This window comes from Mustela nigripes, chromosome 14 (genome assembly GCF_022355385.1).
Source record: "Mustela nigripes isolate SB6536 chromosome 14, MUSNIG.SB6536, whole genome shotgun sequence".
Lineage (NCBI taxonomy): Eukaryota > Metazoa > Chordata > Mammalia > Carnivora > Mustelidae > Mustela > Mustela nigripes.
This window is the reverse complement of record NC_081570.1, coordinates 78,759,644-78,778,243: the sequence shown is the minus strand read 5'-3', so window position 1 is coordinate 78,778,243 and position 18,600 is coordinate 78,759,644. Positions and strand designations below refer to the sequence as shown.

Genomic DNA, 18,600 nt, shown 5'->3' with positions numbered 1-18,600 from the left:
TGAGTCAGCAAGATGCCTCCATTTTTTTTTTTAAGGTCACAACAACTTATAAATAATTAATTCAATGAAAACAACTCAAACTTTATATTTTCAGAATGTAAGGAGTTTTGTAGCTTTGCATATGTAAGGCATAGAAGAAGGCTGGTCTAGTTCTGAATATCCTATGAGCTGCATTTTTCAGATTTCTAATTTGTTTATTTGATAAACATTTGAGTACTGTTTGTGTAGATAGTATCTGTAGGAGGTAAATGAGTTAGAGTCTTTTCTATCTAATGGGGATGTTAAGACAGATAAGAAAATGTTGATTATGAGTCATGGTAGGTACTTTAAAGAAAGGGGTTATTTCTACGTGTAATGTAGCTTATATTTAAACTTCATTCACAGCTGTATTGATAAATTTCATTTCCTTTACTATATATTTCCTACTCTGAGGCTATAGGAGTTTGACAGACAATAATGTAATCAACCATTCCTTAGCTTTCCTATTTATAAAAGGTGGTATATTTTAAGAATTACGATTTAAGTATCTTTTCTTCAGGAATGCTTGCAAACAAACCTCTTTTTTTGTTGTTTCTTTTTATTCTTTTTTCTATTTTCCTTTTTTTTTTTTTTTTTTTGCAGAGGTTACGCACAGAAAATAGACTTTTAAAACAGCGCATTGAAACATTAGAAAAAGTAAGTAAATAACTACTTATGCAAGTTTCTGTTGAATGCACAGTACTATTTTCTATTTATTTGAATAAAGGTACAAGAAATCTATCACGTCTCCAAAGTTGTGGAATTAATTGTTTAGCTTGCCTAGTTGACTACTTAACTAAATAACTTGTCATTAATAAAAAATTGATCACTATGAGTCCTTGAGCTTTAAGGTTAAAGTTTTAATTAAGGTAATTGTTAGATTAACATATTGATTTGTTTTCTTTACATACAATCTCTAAAATGTACATTCTTTAGAGGTAACCTAATTGAGAATTCATTCTATATAGTATTTTAAAAATGACTTTCAAATGTTAACCTGACTTTCTAACCATGTATTAAATGTGTCAGTGATTCCTTTAAGGCCTAGGATTCCTTTTAGTTTAGTCAGAATGACTGACTGATTTCTCATATATAAATTCACCATGGTGTTGATTTTCAATTAAAATTAAATTAAACATTTGGTTCTCAGACTTATTTTGATACTACTTATTACCTCTTTCTTCCTTTCTGTTTCATATAAAATAACTGGGCAAATGTGGAAAGTATTGCATTATTTTTAATATTGTGCTTTTGATGTAATGTCTATTATAGTCTTGTTCTGATGTTATAAGAAAATATAGAGTAATAAAAGTATAGTCTAAGAGTTTTGGTTTATTAAAAGAAAAGCCTGAATTCACAAAGTCTTTGGGCGTTTGGAAGGGCTTTTTTTTTTTTTTTAAACAAAAGATGAGAGTAAGTAGGTTAATAAATGATATGGTTAAAATCTTCCTTGAAAATCTACAGATCAATATTCAAGAGAGAAAACATGAAGATATGGATAGTTTGGTTATTTGTCTTTTGTTTGAAAGCATCACACCACACTCAAGGATAGGATGTTTATTTCATGTCTTTTGGTTGTATAATAATTTCAGGTACTTATATTAAGTCAAAAATAGTTTTCCTTTTTTCCTTCATCTTATTAGAGTTGCTTTGAGAATAATTTTACTCTTTTGGTGACTCTGTAAAAACGTTGAGCTTATTTTAGTTAAGTTGTTCTAATTGCATATTGTTTTTTCCACTCAATACTCAGTTTATAATATCTGTCTTCTTAGGTAGTCTTTTATCTTTGGAATGAGCTATTTTCACAGAGAAAATGTTTTTATTTCACTGAACTGTCAGAAAGATAAAGGTGCTGTAGGAAAATGTTAAGTTTGGAATTTACTTCTAGAAAATTAAGTACCTTTCTACTGGCTTACATAGCCTAGGTCTGTCCTGTAGTGCTTTGAATTCTGTAAATACTTATGTATCAGTTAAATTCTGTAACCAAAATGTTTAATTATTGAATTATTGCTATAGTTTATTATGTTGAGCTCATTATTTTCATGTGTCATATTTTCCTTGCTTTGCTTCTTTGGAAGTTGTTGTTGTACAATTGCTGTCACACTTTATAAGTGGAATTGCTTACTCAAATTCCTTCTCCCTTTCCCATAAGTTGTTTGACAATATGGCTGATTTCAAACATGAAGACTTAAAAGTACACTTTAAAAAGAAGCTATTTGCTTGTCTCAGATGATGAAAAACATCTTGGAATTTGTGTTTGGTCTTCTAGAAGCATATGATTTTCTGTAGTCTATCCTTATTTTGATATATTTTTCTTAAAGGCTAAGAATAATAAACACAGTAAATAGCCTTAAAATCAAATCTAAATATCTATCTTAATTACAATGAAAAGTAGATGGAATTTGGGCATGCTTTGTTTCTTCTTATTCCTAATTTTATGCACCTTTATTTTATTTCTTTCTCTTAAAGTTCTATCTGAATTTTTCCTTTTGTAGGAAAGTGCTTCCTTGGCAGATAGATTGATACAGGTATAGTTTTTTTGTTTTTGTTTTTGTTTTTTTAACATTTTCTCTAACTTTACTTCTAAGGAAAGTCCTAAACCTAGAAATTCACATTTTAATGCATGAATTTTACATGCATTTTCCTAGAAATAATTTTTTGGGCTGGTATATATGTGTGCAAACTTAATTTTTGATAACAGTGTGTTATCTTGGTTTATTAAACACCTTTTGCACGTTTTAAAGCTAACCTTAAAGTATTTATTCCCAAATGTCAATCAGTGGATTCTGTGAAATTAACTACTATACATTGAAAATTTTAGTCCTGCATGTACAACTCAGTAATATTGCATGAATTGAATTTTTATTGACTGAACGAAGAATTGTTCTTAAGATTATCAGATAATTTTTTAAAATTCGCTTTCCAAAATTTGCTGGAGCAATAATGAGCTGCTGGTTAATAATTACTTAGGTTGTTCTGTTCTCTGAGGTTTGTTTTTTTTTTTTAAACATATCACAGTAAATAACTAAACCTCACAAAGGCAGTCTTTCTTGAATCTATCCTAAATTGCTTTACACACACACAAATTATGTCCTAAGGGACAAGTGACAAGAGCCCAGGAGGCTGAGGAAAACTACCTCATAAAACGGGAGTTGGTCACCATCAAACAGCAGAGTGATGAGGCCAGTGCTAAACTGGAGCAAGCTGAAAATACCATCAGGAAGCTCCAGCACCAACAACAATGGGTAAGGAGTCTGGTAGTGCTTTTTCTCACCTTTCTCATCCCCCTTCCCTTTAAGCCTTTTTTTTTTTTTTTTTAGCACAACTTCTGTGCTCTTGTTTTTAAGTAAGTTTGTTTTCTACTTTAATTGAATTCTTAATCAGTTTTATATTCTGTAATACTTAGGGGTCTTATTGTTGTCTAAGGACTCTTCATTCTAACATTCTTTCTCTGTCCACACAATTTTGTTAGAAATAGGTTATATTTTCTTTTCTTACATTATATTTTAAGTAACAGAAAATAAGTGATGTTGACCAGACTTGCTTCTTAGGTTTTAGAAATCTGTTCCATATTGGTATTTTACCGTGGGTTATTTTTGATTCTTAACTCCAGCTAGTTCTTGTTAATTGTGCAGATGAAATAATATCCAACATGAAGAATATATGTAATTATCTCACTAAAGTTTGATAATGTGGGGATTTATGTCTTATGAAAAACTACAGCCTTAACTTCCTACATCAAGACCTCAAATTATGGTTTAAGATATATGTTTACATTTTTTCAAGAGGAGAGAAATTTCAAAATGAAAAAAGGAACTTTTAAAAAGTTACGTTAGCTAATTTAGGTTACTAATCAGCTTTTCTTAGGTATCTTGCAGCTTAGACAGCATTTTCCATTGGCAAATTCAGACTAGTGTAATCTTAATCAAGGATATGAGGGCTAAAAAGAAAAGCCAGCTGTTTATTTTTAAAAAGGTATTGTTTCTTGTTTCAGTTTTCTGTTCTCAGGAGTTAGACTGTAACAGGAGTAGGCAGAAAAGGTTATGTTAAATCTAGAACTCTACGTGGGTCAGGAAGGCAAATAGAATTACTTCAAAGTTGGACATTACTTTTATTCAGTAAAATTAAGAAACACCATCATAATCTGGCTATGGATATCAGAAAACTGAAAGCAAGAAGAAATTGACAATTGAAAAAAAATTTTTTTCTATAGTGTTAATGAAGATCATTAAGGAAAATGAATAGAAAGGTGGTGAAAGAATATTAAAAAGTTGGGAATGCAGGCGCCTGGGTGGCTCAGTAGGTTAAAGCCTCTGCCTTTGGCTCAGGTCATGATCCCAGGGTCCTGGGATCGAGCCCCGAATCGGGCTTTCTGCTCAGCAGGGAGCCTGCTTCCTCCTCTCTCTCTGCCTGCCTCTCTGTCTACTTGTGATCTCTATCTGTCAAATAAATAAATAAAATCTTAAAAAAAAAAAAAGTTGGGAATGCAAATGTTTTGTCCTGCCTTTGTATGAAGTGTTGATATCAAAGCATAAAAAATAGAAGAAACAGAATTGGGAGTTTCTGTTTGGGATTAGGTTAAACTGAGTTATCAATGTAATGTGCTTTCGTTATAGGGAAAGATAGTAAGTGTTATGTTTTCATTTAGCATAAGCTACAGTCACAATCCATTAGAATCACAAATTACTAGCTCTTTTTGCATGCTTTTTCAAATATTGAGACTTATAGGACATAAAAATAAGAAAGCTTGTTTATGATGAAAAAAGTAAAACGGGCAAACAAAAAATGGCCAGAATGAACTAAAGCTTTAGAAAATAAAATGTAACAAAAGAATCTCTGTGCTGTTTCAGAGACCAGATAGACTCACATTGTGGAGCTAAAAAATACAACAAGTAGAATGCAGATCTCTACTCTGATTTTGTTTACATTTTTTTTTCTCACTTGGCAGACATTCTTCTAGACTGGAATAAAATGTAAAACAAACATTTAAAGCAGTAAAACAAATGTAAAACAAACATACAAAACAGGCAAAAGTAATAGAGCCTTGGTTAAATTTCTAACTTCAAAGCAAATGCATATTTCTAGATAATAAAATAATTTGCAAAATACAGGAATACAAGAATATTATTGTCTTTAAAGGATTTTAGAAAATAAGAGATACTGAAGACTTTGAAGTGGGCAAAACATAGCTCTTCAGTAATAATGTTTAGATATCTGAAAAAAGAACCAGTGACTTTGATGATGCTTCATTAAAAATTCCTAGAACATCTGGTTTATAAATAATTGGAAAAGTGACTTCTTTCTTTAAAAGGGAATTTACTATGTATAAGTCAAAACTGACTTTGTTTCTGCAGTAAAGAAAAACTTTAAAACGCCATAAGTGTCATTTTAAAAGTGATTTGTCAGGTACTCTCATGGTATCTTTCTGGTTAAGGTAGAGAAATATAGATGAAAATAGTAAACTTAATTGGTTTTATATATGATTAACTATGTCAAGAGGTTATCCATGTTGAAGCAAAAATACATCAGAGATGTCTTTGTCTCCTAAACCTATGCTTCCAAAAGGGACGCCTGGGTGGCTCAGTTGGTTAAACCTATGCTTCCAAGTATTTTAATGTTATTAAACCCTTATATTGAAGTATGTTTAATAATTTTATACATGAAATATTTTAGAATATTTCATATTCTAAAATATAGCTAATATGTTACACAGTGAATAAAGATTCCAAAATATGTTTAAAGTATATTCAGGGGCACCTGAGTGGTTAAGCATCTGCCTTTAGCTCTCAGGTCATGATTCCATGGAATCGAGTCCTGGTGTAGGGAGCCTGCTTCTCCCACTGCCTCTGCCTCTAGAGGCCTCTCTTTCTCTCTGTCTCTCATGAATAAGTAAATGAAATCTTAAAAAAAAAAAAAAAAGTATACTCAGAATAAGAAACAAAAATAAAAGATTATTTTATAGAAATAAATCTATTAGCCTTGCCCTTAATTTTCAAATTCAGAGAGATGTCTTATATAACAAAGACCTAGGAATTTTAAGTGATAGGAAATCAGGAATTGGCCAGTAATGCAAATACAGTTTACCCTCCCCATCCCCATCCCAAGTAGTCTTCCTGGAAGATCCAATTTAATTCTAAGTAACTTGCAGGAAAAAATTTGTAGTGTTGTTTTCGTTTGAAAACCAAAACTTGGGGATGCCTCGGTGGCTCAGTGGGTTAAAGCTCTGCCTTTAGCTTAGTCATGAACCCAGGGTCCTGGGATTGCATCGGGCTCTCTGCTCAGCGGGGAGCCTACTTCCCCCTTTCTCTCTCTCTCTGCCTGCCTCTCTGCCTACTTGTGATCTCTGTCAAATAAATAAATAAAATCTTTAAAAAAGAAAAAAAGAAAACCAAAACTCACGTGCATTGTCTACACACTGCATTATGGCCAGTGTAGGAAAGACTGTGGCAGCTCTGGATATTTTTAGACTGTACTAAAGAAGACTTCATGAGAACGTCATAGATAGAGTCATTTACAAGTATTTGAGGAGTGATCTTATGGAAATGTGATTAGCCTTTTTTGATATTGCTTCAGAGGGCAGAATGTGTTTAAGGTCCATGGATACAAAATCTTACTCATTGGAATTTTGACAAAAGGAGTAGTTGCTTTGCAAAGCAGTGAGCATATGAGAGTGGTAGGAGGTGAACATATGTTGCTATATGTTTTGGTTTCAACCTTCCAATATAACCTCATGAATTCTTCAGAACTCAGAATAAAGGTTTCAAGCCTTTATTTCAGGAGGAGGTATTGAATTACCAATATAGTCATCCACCACCATCACCCTCTATTACAATAGTGTCATTTTATATGATCTAAAGAGCTTTGGATTTCATTTATGGGACTGAATTCTAGTCAGACTCTTTCGCTAATTGTGTGACTTTTGATATTTAAGGACTCAGTTTTTTTTTTTTTTCCCCTCTAAAATGATTACATACGGCTAGACCACCTCAGGTCTCTGACTATTTAAATGAACTTTATTGAAGTATAATTTATATGCAATAAAATTAATCAGATTTAAGTGTATAGTTTGATTATTTTAACAGTTTTTTAAAAAAGATTTTGTTTATTTATTTGACAGAGAGATCACAAGCAGGCAGAGGGAGAGGGAGAAGCAGGCTCCCTGCTGAGCAGAGAGCCCAGTGCAGGGCTCAATCCCAGGACCCTGGGATCATGACCTGAGCCGAAGGCATAGGCTTTAACCCACTGAACCACCCAGGCGCCCCTTATTTTAACAATTGTATCTAGTTGTATAACCATCACCACAATCAAAATAAAGATTATTTCTATCACCCCCCAAATTTTCATCATTCCCTTTGCAGTTCATCTCTCCACTTCCAGCAACCATTCTGCTGTCACTGTAGTTTTGCCTTTTTAAGAATTTCATATAAATGGAATCATTAAGGTATGAGGCTTTTGTGTCAGGTTTCTTTCAGTTAGCATATTCCCTCTTTTTGGCAATTTTATTTTTTACTGCAGTAAAACAGATAAAACATAAATTTACCATTGAAGTGCACAGTTCAGTGGCACTAAGTACATTTACAGTGCTCTGAATAATAACCACCATTTATTTCTTGAACTTTTTCATCACCCCAAACAGAAGGTTTGTAACTATTAAAAAATAGTTTCCCTTTCTCCTTCCCCTGATATCTCTATTCTACTTTCTGTTACTCGTATGAATTTGCCTCTTCTAGGTAACTGATGCAAGTAGAATCATGTAGTATTTGTCCTTTTGTGTCTAGCTTATTTCACTTAGCATAATGTCTTTAGGGTCATCCCTTTTGTAGCATGTATAATAATTTAATTAGTTTTTATGGTAGTTGCATAATACTCAGCTTTATGTTTATACCACATTTTGTTTATCCATTCATCAGTTGATGGTCATTTTGGTTTTCTGCCTTTTGACTATTATGAATAATGCTGCTGTGATCATTAACATACAAGGATCTGTTTGAATCCCTATTTTTAATTTTTTGGTATATATCACTAGAAGTGGAGTTGCTGGATCATATGATAATTCTGTTAACTTTTTGAGGAACCACTAAACTGCTTTCCACAATGGCTGCACCATTTTACATTCCCACCAGCAATGTACAAGAGTTCTAATAAATTTCTTTACTTCTCATTAACTCTTGTTATTTTCTGTTTTGGGGGATTTTATATCTTGCTTTTTAGTAATAGCCATCCAGTAATTGGAGGTGATATTTCATTGTGGTACCTAGGAATACATTTAACCAAGAAGATGAAAGACTTGCACTGAAAATATGAAAAAACAGCCTATGTTTATGGATTAGAAGACTTAATATTGTTAAGATATCAGCACTACCCAATATGATCTACAAAATTCTGTCTTTTGCAAAATTCTGGTTTTTGTCCTTATGAAATTCATATGGAATTGCAAGGAGCCCTAAATACCAATCTTAGAAGAACAGAGTTGCAGAACTCACACTCCCAATTTGAAAACTTACTACAATGCTAGAGTAATCAAAACAATATGATACTATTATAAAGATAGACAAACAGATCAGTGGAGTAGAAATTTTGAGAAATAAACCCATATATCTGTGACCAGTTGATTTTTGATGTGGGTGCCAAGACCATTCAATGAAGAAAGAATAATCTCTGACAAATGGTGCTGGGAAAACTGTATATCCTCATGAAAAAGAACTGGGACCCCTACCACATACACCATATACAAAAATTAACTCAAAATGGATCTAAGTAAAGATTTTATAGTTTTAAAATAAAATCAGTGATCTAATTAGAGATTTTACTGTTCTAATATAACTTTTATGGTTTAAAAGTCATATAATGTTTTTAAAACACATATGGATAAATCTTTATGACTTTGGATTTGGCAATGGATTCGTAGGTGAACATATGTTGCTATATGTTTTGGTTTCAACCTTCCAATATAACCTCATGAATTCTTCAGAACTCAGAATAAAGGTTTCAAGCCTTTATTTCAGGAGGAGGCCTCTCTGCCTTGTAAAAATAAGGTTTTTTCTATGCAACTATTAAGTAATCTTTTGGGTTCTTTCACACCAAAAGCATGTACAACAAAAAGGAACCAGTAAATTGGACTTCATAAAAATTAAAACCTTTTGGGCATCGAAGGGCATTATCCAGAAGATGAAAAGGCAACTTACAGAATGGTAGAAAATATTTGTGTATTACATATTTGATAGGAGTTTAGCATCCAGAATATATAAAGAACTCTTAAAAACTCAACGAAAAGACAACACAATTTTAAAATGTGCAAAGGATTGCTGCATTATTTATGGAAACCAAGACATGGAAACAACCTGAGTGTCTAATGATGATGGATAAACACACACACACACACACAGGAATATTACTCAGCCACAAAAAGGAGTGAAATTGGTTGTTGCCATTTGCAACAACATGGATGAGCCTTAGCATTTTGCTAAGTGAAATAAATCAGAGAAAAACACCATGTGATCTCACTTTTAGGGAAATCTTAAAACAAACAAAAAACTCTTTGAGAACAGGTTGGTGGTTGCCAGAGATGGGGTGTGGGAGGTGAAATGAGATGAAAAGGAGTCAAAAGGTACATAGTACCAGTTAAAGTCATGGAGATTTAATGTACAGCTTGATGACTGTAGTTACTGTATTGCATATTTAATAAGAGACTAGATCTTAAAAGTTCTCATCACAAGAGAAATTTTGTAAACTTATGGTGATACGTTAAATAGACTTACTGTGGTGATCATTTCACAATATAAACAAATATTGAATCTTTACATTTTATACCTGAAACTAATATATTGTATGTCAGTTGGCCTCAAAAGTTTTTTTTTTAAATGAAGAAAGGACTTGAATAGCCCTTTCTCCAAAGAGGATATACAAGTGGACAACAGGTACATGAAAAAACACTCAACATCATTAGTTGCCGGGGAAATGCAGACCACAATGAGGTACCAATTCACACTCACTTAGAATAGCAATTTAAAAAAAAAAAAAAAAAGGTTGGCAGGGAGATAGATTAGAACCCCTGTACACTGCTGGTGGAAATATAAAATGGTTAGCTGCTGTGGGAATTAGTGGCGCCTCAAAAAGTTAAACATAGAATTATCACAAGATCTGCAATTCATCTTCTGGGTGTGTACCCCCAAAGAGTGGAAAGCTGGTATTCAAACAAGTATGTGTACACATGTTTGTAGCAGCATTATCCACAAAAAAGTGGACATAGCCCAAAAGTGGAAGAATAGATAAATTGTGGTATATGCATACAATGAAATATTCAACCACAAAAAGGATTGAAGTACTTACACATGCTTTACTATGGATGAACCTCCAAAACCTTAAGCTAAGTGAAAGAAGCCAGACACAAAGATCACATATTATATGATTTCATTTATATGAAGTAACCAGAACAGGTAAATCTGTGCAAACAGAGAGCAGATTGGTGTTTGCCAAAAGGTTGGGGTGGGAAAGGGTGAGAAACCGCTTAATGTATAAGAGGTTTTACTTGGGCTGATGGAAATGTTTTAGAATTAGGTAGAATTGGTAGTTACAGAACATTTCGAATATCCTAAATGCCACCTAATTGTTCACTTTAAAATGATTGTTTGAATTTTGCCTCTATAAATTGTTTAAAGAGACTACAGAAATGATGGAATGAAGGTGTGTATTAGGCTGAAGGAAATAACACATTTAGTTTGAGTGGGAATAAGGGACAATGTATGACGTCACAGTGCTGGAATCCATTAGTTAAGGTCAGGGTAGGATCAGAAGCAAGTGAGCTAGCTTTGTATGAAGAACCTGAGAAGAAGCCCTTAGGGCTTCTTTGTATGAAGAACCTGAGAAGAAACCCTTAGGGCTGGGGCTGGGCATGTCTTAATTGTGGTCATGTTGAGATGAATATTGGAAATTAAATAGCATAATAGTTAATGAGGGTGACTCCCTCACAGTGAATTTTCAGGAGTGAAGGATCAAGGTGGTCTGCCTATAACTGCTGAATACAACATACTAGTTACAATTGGGGAAAAAATGGAAAAGATGGAAAAAAGATGCACTATGCAAACACTAAGCAGAAGGCTGGAGTGTTTGTACTTACATCTCCTGAAGTATATTTCAGAACAAGAAATAGTTCCTAGAATAGAGAGAATCATGATGGTTATAGGGTGAGTTCAGAGATGTAACTATCTTATTTAGGATTGTGTGTGTTTATAAATACATGTCTCCTAACGTGTGTGCTCCTAACAATAGAGGAGTGTGAAGCTGGACTGATAGAACTGAAAGGTGAAATAGACAAATCCACAGTTATGGTTGGAGTCAATCCCTGTCTCAGTAACTGATGAAACAGTAGTTGGAAAATCAATATAGACGTAGAAGACCTGTGCAAGGTTATCAACCAACTTGATCTGCTTGGCAATTTATGCAACATTCTACCTAGTAACAGTAGAATACATATTCTTATCAAGTGCACATAGAACATTTACAAAGATCATATTCTGGTCCATAAAACAAATGTTAACAAATTTAAAGTTATTGAAATTGTACAAAGTGTCTCCTTTGACTCTAAACAGCATTCAGTTAGAAATTAATAATATCTGGAAAGTCCCCCAAATATTAGGAAATTAATGCATTTATATCCATGTATCAAAGAGAAAAATCTCAAAGGAAGTTAGAATATAGTGAATTAAATGAAGACAACATTATCAAAATTTGTAGGATTCACCTAAAGTAGTGAAAAATTTAAAATTTAAATTTAAAATTTAAAGTAGTGGAAAATTTATAGCATTGAAGGAAATAAGTCTCAAACCAATATTCTAAGGTTAAGAAACTAGACATGGAAGAGGAAATCCCAATCTAAAGCAGGTAGAAGGAATAAGAAATAAAAAGTAAAAATCAGTGAATTTGAAAACAGTACAGAACGAAAATAGAGGGGCGCCTGGGTGGCTCAGTCGGTTAGCTCTCTGCTTTGGTTGGGCTCAGGTCATGATCCAAGGCTCCTGGGATCAAGCCCCACATCAAGCTTCCTGCTCAGCGGGGAATCTGCTTCTCCCTCCCTCTCTGCCCCTCCCCATGTTCATGCTCCCAGTCTCTCTCTCTCTCAAATAAATAAAATCTAAAAAACAACAGACAAAAATAGAGAAAATCTATGAAACCAAGTGCTGGTTCTTTGAAATCATGAATAAAGTTGTTAAGCTTCTGTCTAGACTGTAAAGGGAGAAGAAACAGTCATCAATGTCAGGGATAACTTCTGACAGATGGAGCCAAGTTGTCTTGTCTCATTTTCTGGAGTTCTTCAGGGTGTTATATTTCCTATAAATTAGATTGAGTTTAAAAATGTTAACATCTAGTGATGGATAATGTTGTGAATTTTATTTTGCTTTAAATTAGAAAGCACATAACATAAGTTGTTCCTGCTGTAATAATACTGAGTTTAATTACCATGCTGAGTTTGGTTACTACAGCCTCTCTGCCTTGTAAAAATAAGGTTTTTTCTATGCAACTATTAAGTAATCTTTTGGGGAATACTTCTGTATCAAATAGATACTATTCAGTTTTTACTTAATGGTTTTAGCATCCACTGACTGGGTTTCCAGAATGGTGATTTTCATGTTTTCTCATTTTTTCCTACACATACTAGCTAATGTTTCTCTATAAAGAGACCTCTCTCTTTTTTCCTCTTTAATCTCTTATACTTATGGACTCCCATATCACTCCAGATTCATAGACTTATGTTTGTTCAATGTTTCATATGATTTTTAATTATTTTTAATGCTGTTGTTGTATAGTTATATGCCATACTTACTTCACAATAATATACAACTTTTGAGCAGCAGTTTTTAAAAGATAAATTTTTATTTTTAATTAATTTTGATTATTGATGTTCTTTAAAAGGCATTTCCTTCTCTCTCTCTTTTTTTTTTTTCTTTAAATATTATTTTAGATGTGGCTGGGTGGCTTAGTTGGTTAAACATCTGCCTTCAGCTCAGGTCATGATCTCAGTGTCCTGGGATCAAGCCCCACGAGGGACTCCCGGCTTGGCGCAGAGCCTGCTTCTCTCTCTTCTCTCCACTTGTGCTCTCTCTTGCTATCTCTGTCTCTGACTCTGTCTCTCTTTCTCTCTCAAATAAATAAAATCTTTTTAAAAAAAAATTAGAGAAAGCGCACATATACGCAAGTGGGGAAGTGGGGGAGTAGCAGATTGGGAGGGAGAGGATGGGGGAAGCCCACTCTGCACTGAGGTAGAACCTGACTTGGGGCTCAATATCACAACCCCAAGATCATGACCTGAGCCAGAACCAAGAGTTGGACACTCAACTGACTGAGCTGCACAGGCACCCCTAAAAAGCATTTCTGCAGTTGCAAGTAATGATTGTGTTTGACAGGTCATTTTCATTTTATGCTGACCCTGATAGCTCAAGCCTGATATTGTTGGTTTTTGAAAATGATCTAGTGAATTTATTAGAAAATTTAGTATTTAGTACACTAAATAAAATTTAATACTTAGTATTTAGTAGTAGTATGTTAAATATTAGATATTAAACTAGCCATAAGATAAAACCAAGCATTAAGATTAAACGGTTCCTTTAAGTATTTGTTTTACGTGTTCCATGCAGTGCACAGAAGTAGAAATGATCCAATGATACTTCATACAGTTACATGTTTGACTCTGGACCTTTTGAGTGTGGTAGGACATGAATAGATTTTTAGACAAAATTTCCTGGTAACCAAGTGTCATTTAGTCTTGCTTGATCTATGTAAGTTTTTTGCCCTATACATGAGTGCTTATCATTTAGGTAATTCTGAATAAGCAGTTTTGTCCAGCAGTTTGTTGGCTACAATTAAGCATAAACAAGAATTTTAACAGTTAAAACTGCTGAATGCTAAAATGACTGACTTTTGAAGTTCTTGGGACCATTGTAATTTTTAAAAAAATTCAGGGGAGGCTAGAAAAGGTTTCTTCTGACATTCCTTCCTTTTCCTATAATTCCAGAAGAAAACAGGAAAGAATTATGTGATACTTTTAAGAACCAAGGATTTGGGGCACCTGGGTGGCTCAGTTAAGTGTCTGCCTTCAGCTCAGACCATGATCCTCAGGATCTTGGGATTGAGCCCCATGTTGGGCTTCCTGGTAGTGGGGAGTCTGCTTCTCCCTTTGCCCCTTGCTGCTGCTTGTGCTTGCTTGCTGGCTCGCTCTCTCTCAAATAAATAAATAAAATCTTAAAAAACAAAACAAAACCAAGGATTTGATATGAGAAATAAAAACTAATCTTATTTAAAATGAACACACAAGTGGTGCCCGGGTGGCTCAGTGAGTTAAGCCTCTGCCTTCAACTCAGGTCATGATCTCAGGGTCCTGGAATCGAGCCCCGCATCGGGCTCTCTGCTCAGGGGGGGAGCCTGCTTCTCCCGCCACCCCCGCTGCCTGCCTCTCTGCCTACTTGGGATCTCTGTCTGTCAAATAAAATCTTTAAAAATAATAATAAAAGAAAAGAAAATGAACACAAATAAAGGTTAATAAACTAAAAACCAGTTTTTCAGTGGAAGTTGTGAAATCTAGATAATTTATGTTAGAAAAAGTGTTTATTCAGCAGCATTGGGAATTACCCCACACCTGATTTACCTAGTGGGTTTACTTGTCTTTATGAATATGGGAGTTAATGTTTAACATATCTTCCTGCATTCTAAACCTTTAGCTCTACCTCGGTGACATTTCAAAAAAAAAAAAAAAAAAGCCATTTAATTTGTAACTACTGGTAAGTTTACCTAAGTCTTTCTAAAAATTCAAATAAAGTAATTACTTTACACATTTTATAAAGTCTTAACAGTGTTCATCAGTATGTCTATAAATCTGGACGGAAGTTTTCTTTCAAAACTAATTTTGATATTAGTCTAAAATTAAATGTTTTATATTCATATGTAGTCATCTTTTCTTATCCACTTAAATAATAAATGAGCCTTCACTTTAATGGAAGTATTATTTTAACATTTTATTCAGCATTAAAAAAAAAATCTTGCAGAGACAAACTTCTGCCTTAAAGGATGTATGTGTTTTCTAAGATGTTGGGAACAAATCATTTTAGAAGGATATACCAATTTTTCAAAAATAGTACATCCATATTGCTTGAATTTTTTAAAAAATAGCTATTTGGAGCATGTGGTTCAGAGGATTAGAGACATCTTTTTGGGGTCATATGCTGAAGGTGAGAGCAAGATATATATTTTTTTAATTGAAGTACAGTTGACATTAAGTTAACTTCAGATGTACAACAATGACTCAGTAATTCTGTACATTACAAAATGCTCATCACAATAAGTGTATTACAATGTTATTGACTATATTCCTTATGCTGTGCTTTTCATCCCGTGACTGACTTATTTTAATACTGGGAGTGTGTACTGCTTAATCCCCTTTACCTAATTCACACAGCCCTCCTCTCCCCCCACCTTTGGCAAACACTCCTATTTATGAGTCCGTTTCTCTCTTTGTTGTTACTGTTGTTGTAAGATACAATTTTTTACTTAATTTTTTTCTGCTATGATTTTGTTTTATGATACAAATTCCTAGTCTGGAGTACTTGCCTTGTATAATAGTTTTTTCAAGTGCTTTATTTTTTTAAATATTTTATTCATTTATTTTTGACAGACAGAGATCACAAGTAGGCAGAGAGGCAGGCGGGGGGTGGGGGAGAAGCTGGCTCCCTGCTAAGCAGAGAGCCTGATGCATGGCTCGATTCCAGGACCCTGGGATCATGACCTGAGTTGAAGGCAGAGGCTTAACCCACAGAGCCACCTAAGCACCCCTTTTAGAATGCTTTAAATAGGGCGCCTGGGTGGCTCAGTGGTTAAGCTGCTGCCTTCGGCTCAGGTCATGATCTCAGGGTCCTGGGATCGAGCCATGCATCAGGCTCTCTGCTCAGCAGGGAGCCTGCTTCCTCCTCTCTCTCTCTCTGCCTGCCTCTCTGCCTACTTGTGATTTCTCTCTGTCAAATAAATAAATAAAAATCTTAAAAAAAAAAGAATGCTTTAAATATGACAGTAAATATGTACCATATTTCCATACTATTATAAATTTTATTTATTTTTGAAACAAATTGATTTTATAGGTTATTTTTGCAACATTCAGTTACCCTATGCTTAACATACAGTATAGAGGGATATAATAATAATAGTAATGGAGGGGTGTTGTTATTTAATCAAAGCACAGTTGACATATTAGTTTCAGATGTACAACATAGTGATTCAAAAATTCTATGCATTATGAAATGCCCACTACAGTAAGTGTAGTTATTATCTATCACCATACAAAGTTACTATGATTGACTGTATTCCCTGTACTATTCTTTTAATGTTGTTGATTTTTCCTTCCATTTTTTTGGTGGGGGAGGGACAGAGGGAAAGGGAGAGAGAATCTTAAGCAGGCTTTATGCCTAGCATGGAGCCTGACATGGACCCTGACATCATGACCTGAGCCAAAATCAAGAGTCAGATGCTTAACTGACTACACCACCCAGACATCCCATATTGTTGTTTTTGAACCAAGAGTTGACTGCTTTATTCAGCAAATATTGCTTGCTCATTTACTATGAAAAGCACAGTTTAGTTCTGACAGTACAGTAGCAAATAAGCCAAACTTTCTGGCATTGCTTGTATATAGATAGATATTTTACAAGTGAATTGCACAGTTAGTTACTTAATTAGAACTGTGATATATACTACAAAAGAGAATATAGAGTTCCATGAAATGTGTGGGTTCCCAAACAGGATGTATAATTATCAGGTTTTGAACTTAGTTACTTAATTTATAATTAAATTCAGGGAATATTTGATATATTTGTGTAGACAGTCCTTTTTCCAGTTGGAATTTTTTTTTACTTCATAATATAAGAAACCTCTCCAAATACAAATTTTTGCTTTTCACTGTATCACTCATATATCCTTCAAATATTGAATGTGATAATTTATTTTTTTGTTTTACTCAAGACACAAGAAAAAAAGATAACTAAGGGTTTTACTGTAACTTATCTTACCTTTGTAACTTTTGTAACACCAGAAAAACATATGGAATTGAAAGGCAGAGACTAAAAACAATTTCTATTTCATTGGAGAGGGATTGCTGGTATCATAGAAACGTAAAGAGATTCATTGACTCAAATGAACTTGATGTTAAGTATAGGGAAGTCATTCATTAATTATAGATTTTTGAATAAATTGTTCCTTGTTGGCTTATTAGCCATCATAATTGTAGCAGATTTCATTTGCTAAGTCACATATTTGTCCAGGTTACGAATGTCAATATGAAATAAACTTTTCTAAGAATTTATTATAGGGGCACTGGGTGGCTCAGTAGTTAAGTGTCTGCCTTTGACTCAGGTCGTGATTCCGGGGTCCTGGGATCCCGGAATGCTCAGTGGGGAGCCTGCTTCTTCCTCTCCATCTCCCCTGTGCTTGTGTTCCTTTTCTCACTCTCTCTCTCTCTCTCTGTCATAAATAAATAAAATCTTAAAAAAAAAAGAATTTATTGTAAGAATGTTACATGAGATGTTTAGATTATTTTTAGATGCTTAGATTTAAAAAAATTTTTTTTATTATTTAAAATTTTTTTTTTTCCTTTTTATCCATTTGAGAGAGAGAACATGAGAGGGGAGAAGGTCAGAGGGAGAAACAGACTCCCCATGGAGCCAGGAACCTAATGTGGGACTTGATTCTGGGACTCTGGGATTGTGACCTGAGCCAAAGGCAGTCACTCAACAACCAAGCTACCCAAGCACCTAGATGCTTAGATTTTTAATATTATGTCATTAATTCTTAATATATATTAGAACAGTATATTAATTTCTTAAAAATAGTATTTCAATCCTTAAATGGCTTAAAAGTTTAAAAACATGGGCCCTGCAGCCCATACTCCAGTTAACAGAGGTGGTAATTGCTGTATGACTTTGCTAGTTTTTTTTAGTTTTCTTCATAAAAACCAACAAACAAAGCACCCTGTCTTATAAATAACACTTTCTTTTTTCCTGTGTAAAATTAAAAAAAAAAAAAAAAAGAAACGGGTATAGTCCACAGTAATTTTTTTAAATTATTTTTTATTTATTTTCAGCATTTATTCATTATTTTTGCACCACACCCAGTGCTCCATGCAGTCCGTGCCCTCTATAATACCTACCACCTGGTACCCCGACCTCCCACCCCCAACCCCTTCAAAACCCTCAGATTGTTTTTCAGAGTCCATAGTCTCTCATGATTCACCTTCCCTTCCAATTTCCCCCAACTCCCTTCTCCTCTCTATCTCCCCATGTCACAGTAGCATTTTTTAACATTGTCGCTTGATGCCAATTCTTCAGTTACAGGTTATGTGTACTTAGAAGTTACTTAACTTCTATGTGCCAGGCATTACCCTAGGGTACCAACTCCCTTAAGTCTTAACAACCCTCTATAATACACAGGACAAACTATAGCACAAAGAAGTTAAGTAACTTCTAAGTACACATAACCTGTGACTGAAGAATTGGCATCAAGCGACAATGTTAAAAAATGCTACTGTGACATGGGGAGATAGAGAGGAGA

The 18,600-nt window shown here is 34.0% G+C and overlaps 1 protein-coding gene across 8 annotated transcripts in view; it reads left to right on the top strand.

Moving 5' to 3' along the window:
• Positions 1–18,600, top strand: part of EVI5 (ecotropic viral integration site 5) — a 198,364-nt gene that overhangs the window by 89,742 nt on the left and 90,022 nt on the right. For 7 of the 8 annotated variants that reach the window (XM_059375393.1, XM_059375394.1, XM_059375396.1 and 4 more), the window contains 3 exons: positions 622–675; positions 2,514–2,546; positions 3,117–3,263. In XM_059375393.1, the coding sequence (XP_059231376.1) occupies positions 622–675; positions 2,514–2,546; positions 3,117–3,263 (234 nt within the window). The remainder of the gene's footprint in view (positions 1–621; positions 676–2,513; positions 2,547–3,116; positions 3,264–18,600) is intronic. The other variant, XM_059375399.1, reaches the window with a different exon arrangement.